The following is a 4554-nucleotide window of genomic DNA, read 5'->3' as shown; positions in this document are numbered from 1 at the left end:
CCTTGGCATGGGCTGCACACTGGGTTTAAATGCAGGGCTTGAAAGATTTATCCCAATTACAAGGCAGAGGCTAAAACATGGAATTAGGAAAAACAACGGCATAAATAAGAACCTGTAGCTTTGTCCTAAGGGGTTTGAAACACCGCTATCAGCATCGTTTCTGGCAGAGGAAATGCGTGGCCGTTGGAAGCGCTGGGTATAAGCTGGGAAGGGGGGGACAGAGCAGGAAGGGAACCCCCATCAGAGGGCGCCGCTGCCCCGCTCAACGCTCCGGCCGCCCCCCTCCCCCAGCCCGCTGGGCTGCAGCTGGAACCTGGGGCAGCGGAGGGGCTGGGTGGAAAGATGGCTTTGTAGGGTTTGAAAAGGAAGGAGAAGGAAGAAAAAAAATAAAAATAATAAAAATAAAATATTGCTTTGCAGCTGCCAGGCTGAGGCTGCCGTGTCCCTGCCCAGCTCCCCGCTGGAAAAGCCGGGGTTTGCCTTCGAAGGGGTTGCAAAAGCTGCTGGTGAAACTGCCGGGGAAAAGTCTGATTTTCCCTTTTTTCTTTTTTTTAGATTGGAAAGTATAGCTTGTCACGGTCAGTTCTTACTCGGCGGGCCCGGCGGCTTCTGCGTGTTTCGGGTATGAACTGCTGCGAGTCTTTCTTTTTGGAATTGCTCCGTTAGAAGCCGGGGGTGCGGGGTGGGCAAAGCCAGCACCAAAACTGGGAAGAATCTTTGCTCAATTTCATTTTTTAAAAGCCCGCTTGAGACACGTTTGTCAAGTTTTGCAGGCGAAGTGCGGAAATAGTGGGATCTGCAAGAAGCATTTACTCTCTACACCGTTCTCGTAGCGGAGAGACCGTGGTGGACAAATCTATTTTAGCCTCTCTTTTTTCCTCCCCTCCCCCAGCACGTACAACATTTAATTCAGGGTGCCGCGAAATTGTAAAGCATGAACTGTCACGAAGCCCATTCCCCCTGCCCTGTGCCAGCCTTCCAGGACATGACTCAAAGACTTTAACGAAAGTCATGGCAAAGGGTCCCTTTATGAGCCTGGTATTTTTCTAAGAGGGTCATTCAGATCTGTAGGTGCAGGAGAAGTGGCTGCATGGATCTCTCCGCAGATCCACATGCAAACATTATATGCTTTTTCTATTTTTTCAGCTTTTTTTTTTTTTTTTTACAGTCTTGCCTCCCTTGAAATGGTCTGTCCAACCCACTCAGAGATGTGCCCTTTTCTCCTCCTCCTCTGTGCAGCGGTGGCTCCTCTGTGGAGAAAAAAAAAAAAACAACACCCAACAACCAAACAACAAACCAACCAACCTCCTATCTGCTTTAGCAACTTCCAGCCAGAGCGTTGTCCAGCTCCTGCTCTAATATCTGGCTGTTATTTGTTCCTTGCCTTTTGAGGGCTGAGTTTTTGGAAGAAGATGCACACTTGAAACTGGAAGGGAGGGGTTGGGGAGGCTGAGGGGGAAAAGGGATGAATTTATACTTTCTGCTTTAATTTGAGAAAGAGTAAAAAAAAAAAAAAAAAAAAAAAAGACAACCCTTCCCAGCAGCCAACCAAACACCACCAGAAGTGTCTTCTGATGAAGTTCTCTTCGTTTTCGGGATAACATATATATATAAGCGTCTTTACCTCTAGGACCTTTGAAAGTACAAAGGACACTCTGCACCTTCCCACAGGATCCAGTGCAGAAAAGCAAAGATTTGTAGCAACCTTATAGGCAGAGCTTGAAATTTCCAGAGACAGGACCTTGAATTCAGAAACACCTTCATTCTCTCTGTCTCTCTGCCCCTGTGCTTTCACTTCTTTATTTTTTCTTTTTTATTTCTTCCTTCCCCGCCACCGCTCCCCCCTCCCCGATGCACCAGCCCATTGCAAAGCTCAATTGTTTCCTTTCAGAGGCAGAGATGGGCTCTGCTAACCCGCAGAATCGAAAAAAAAAAAAAGAAAGAAAGAAAGAAAAAAAAAGGACAATGAGAAGGAAGGTTTGCCTTGAGGGGAAAAAAAAAATAAGGTTAAAAATGGTCCAACTCCTCCTCTCCCCTTCGAAACCGAGGGCTACCCTGGAAAGACACAAATCCAACTCTGGTTTTAGTCGTTTGCAGAAAGTAACTAATTGCTGTTCAAATGTGTGCATAAAAGGGTTTGATAAACTCCTTTTTTTCCCCCCTTTTTTCCTTTTTTTTTTTTTTTCCTCAGAGAAAGTGTTTCCAAGTTATAAAATGCACAGTCCGAGTCTGAAGTGTAAGGCTTTCAAATGAAAATCACTGATCTAAATTTCCTCCTTTTAGATTTGCTTGAATGTGCTTGATGAGACGCTGGTTTGGTGGTTTACTGCATAGGAGAGGATCATTTCTGGCCGTGTAAATAAAAACATATTGCATGTGGGGAAAAAAAAGCATCATATCTCATTGTAAATGATGGACCGCCTAGTGCAGGGGCAATTCTTTCTTTTAATGCAAATAGGATTTTAAAAAATCATTAATTTCTTCTATCTATCTATCTATCTATCTATCTATCTATCTATCTATCTATCTATCTATCTATTTATCTATCTATCATCTATCAAAACAGTGGATATCTGCACTATGCAGTATGTGTATTTCATCACTGTATCCCCACATATCTATGTGTAGATGTATAAATACGTACACAAATGTGCATTTTTATGCACTTCTTTATAAATTGATCAGGTTTGCATGTATATATGCGCATGTAACATGTTGTATACGTGTCTCTACATACACAAGAATATGTATAATTTACATAATATGTCCGTGTCTATATGTCTATACATAGAAAAAGTTATAGGTTGGGAGATATATGTGTGTTTGTGCATGTATATGTACATTTGTGTATGTGCAACTGAGTGTATGCATGTATCTTCTATGCCTGCACATAAGTCTCAGTCTATATACATGTGTATATGTATATATCTAGTCACATAATGTCTGTAGATATATGTAACTATGTAACATAATGTTTTTTACTGTCCGATTGAGGTAGACTTCTGCAGCCTATTGTTTCAGACAACAGATATAAGTTGCGATGGAAGAGGAACGTCGGATTTGGTGTCTGTCCCCCATTTCCAATTATAGATGGATCATTACAGACAGAGAAGTACTGAGAATCCAGACATCTGCTCTTCACATGAATGCACTCACCTCCTAGAGAACAGCCTGCCATCATGCTCTGGAAACTGGTTGAAAATGTCAAGTATGAAGATATCTACGAGGTGAGTATATCATACGTATATGAGTAAGACTATATGTATATTTAAATATATAGAGAATATATAGATACAGGCATGGCTTTATAATACTTATAGAGCTCTACATGTACATACAGGCAGATATAGAGACACATACACCAACACACATAAGTATAGGAACGGGAAACCAAGAGTAAATGCTTAAATGCTTATTTATTTGCATATTTGTATTCAGCATGCCAAGTCCTAAACTTTTTTTTTTCCCATGGAAAAGCTGTTTGATGCGATTTAAAACATCAAAGAAATGATCTGGGGGTTGGAATAAGGCAACTTAAAGGCAAGAGTTTAGTTATTTAGACCTCGAATTAAATATAATTCGATTGAATAAGGACAAATATGAAGAGGGAAAAAAAAAAAAAAAGGAAAAAAAAAGCTGAAAACAGAAGAGAAACACGGTCTGATATTCAGGGACTGGATATATTTTTTTCTTTCCTTTCTTTTAGTTTTCATTTTGCAAGTCCAAGCTAAGCTCAACTAGAATTTGGATTCTTTTTTCCTTCTGTTCCTTGTTTTCAAATCGGATCCAATTTTTACTACTTTTTATGCCTATATCCGAATAGAATGTGTACACGTACTCGTGTCAGTTGAGCGGCTCTCACATTCTTGCACGTCTGTGAACAGACACACCCGAACAGATACAGCCAAAAAGCAACTCTGCAGAGTCCGCGGGCAGGAAAAGTTGCGCGCTTTATTCAGACTTCCTCGTTATTTTTGAGGTCCAAAAGCAGATCGAGGGGGGGGGGGGGAGAGGAGAGGGGGGGGAGAAAAAAAATAACAATCACAGCTTAACCACCGAGAAAGCTTTCTTCATTTTTGCACGGTTTTCTGACCCGGATCTTTCCCAAACGAGCTCCGCGAATTCATTGCTCGTAAGTCACCCAGCGCGCTGCGTTGGCTCCGCTAAAGGGGGACGGGTGTGCAAGGAAAGGCGCTCTGCAAAGCTGTATCTATTTATATTTTTTTTATTACTTATTTTTTAATTTGAAGGAGGCATTTGCACTGCGATCGCGGGGCGAGGGTGGAGGTTTTCAGAAGGGCGAGCTCCTCCAGGTCCGGCACAGGGGAAGGCAGGGAGCGGGAACCGGGCAGGGCTGGGGAAGGGCAACGGGGTACGGGGAGAAGCTGGGGACGAGCAAGGGGAACCCTCAGGGGCCGGTACAGGCAAGGGGTATGGGCAGGGGCTGGATACCAGGCAGAGGCCGGCTGAGGAGCAGGATTCGGGCAGGGGCCAGGCAGGAGCCCGGCAGGCGCTGGGTACGGGCAGGGGTGGGAGCGCAGCCCGGGGTAAGAG

General features: G+C 43.6%; 1 protein-coding gene across 1 annotated transcript in view; it reads left to right on the top strand.

Moving 5' to 3' along the window:
• Positions 1-3146: 3146 nt before the first annotated feature.
• The window catches only part of TFAP2B (transcription factor AP-2 beta (activating enhancer binding protein 2 beta)), a 36591-nt gene continuing 35183 nt past the window's right edge, over positions 3147-4554 (top strand). Inside the window, exon 1 of the mRNA XM_010004883.1 lies at positions 3147-3227. Within this exon, the coding sequence (XP_010003185.1) occupies positions 3147-3227 (81 nt within the window). The remainder of the gene's footprint in view (positions 3228-4554) is intronic.

The sequence above is a fragment of the Chaetura pelagica genome, unplaced genomic scaffold (assembly GCF_000747805.2).
Source record: "Chaetura pelagica isolate M959 unplaced genomic scaffold, ChaPel_1.0 scaffold99, whole genome shotgun sequence".
In the NCBI taxonomy this organism is placed as follows: Eukaryota; Metazoa; Chordata; class Aves; order Apodiformes; family Apodidae; genus Chaetura; species Chaetura pelagica.
This window is presented reverse-complemented; position numbering and strand designations above follow the sequence as displayed.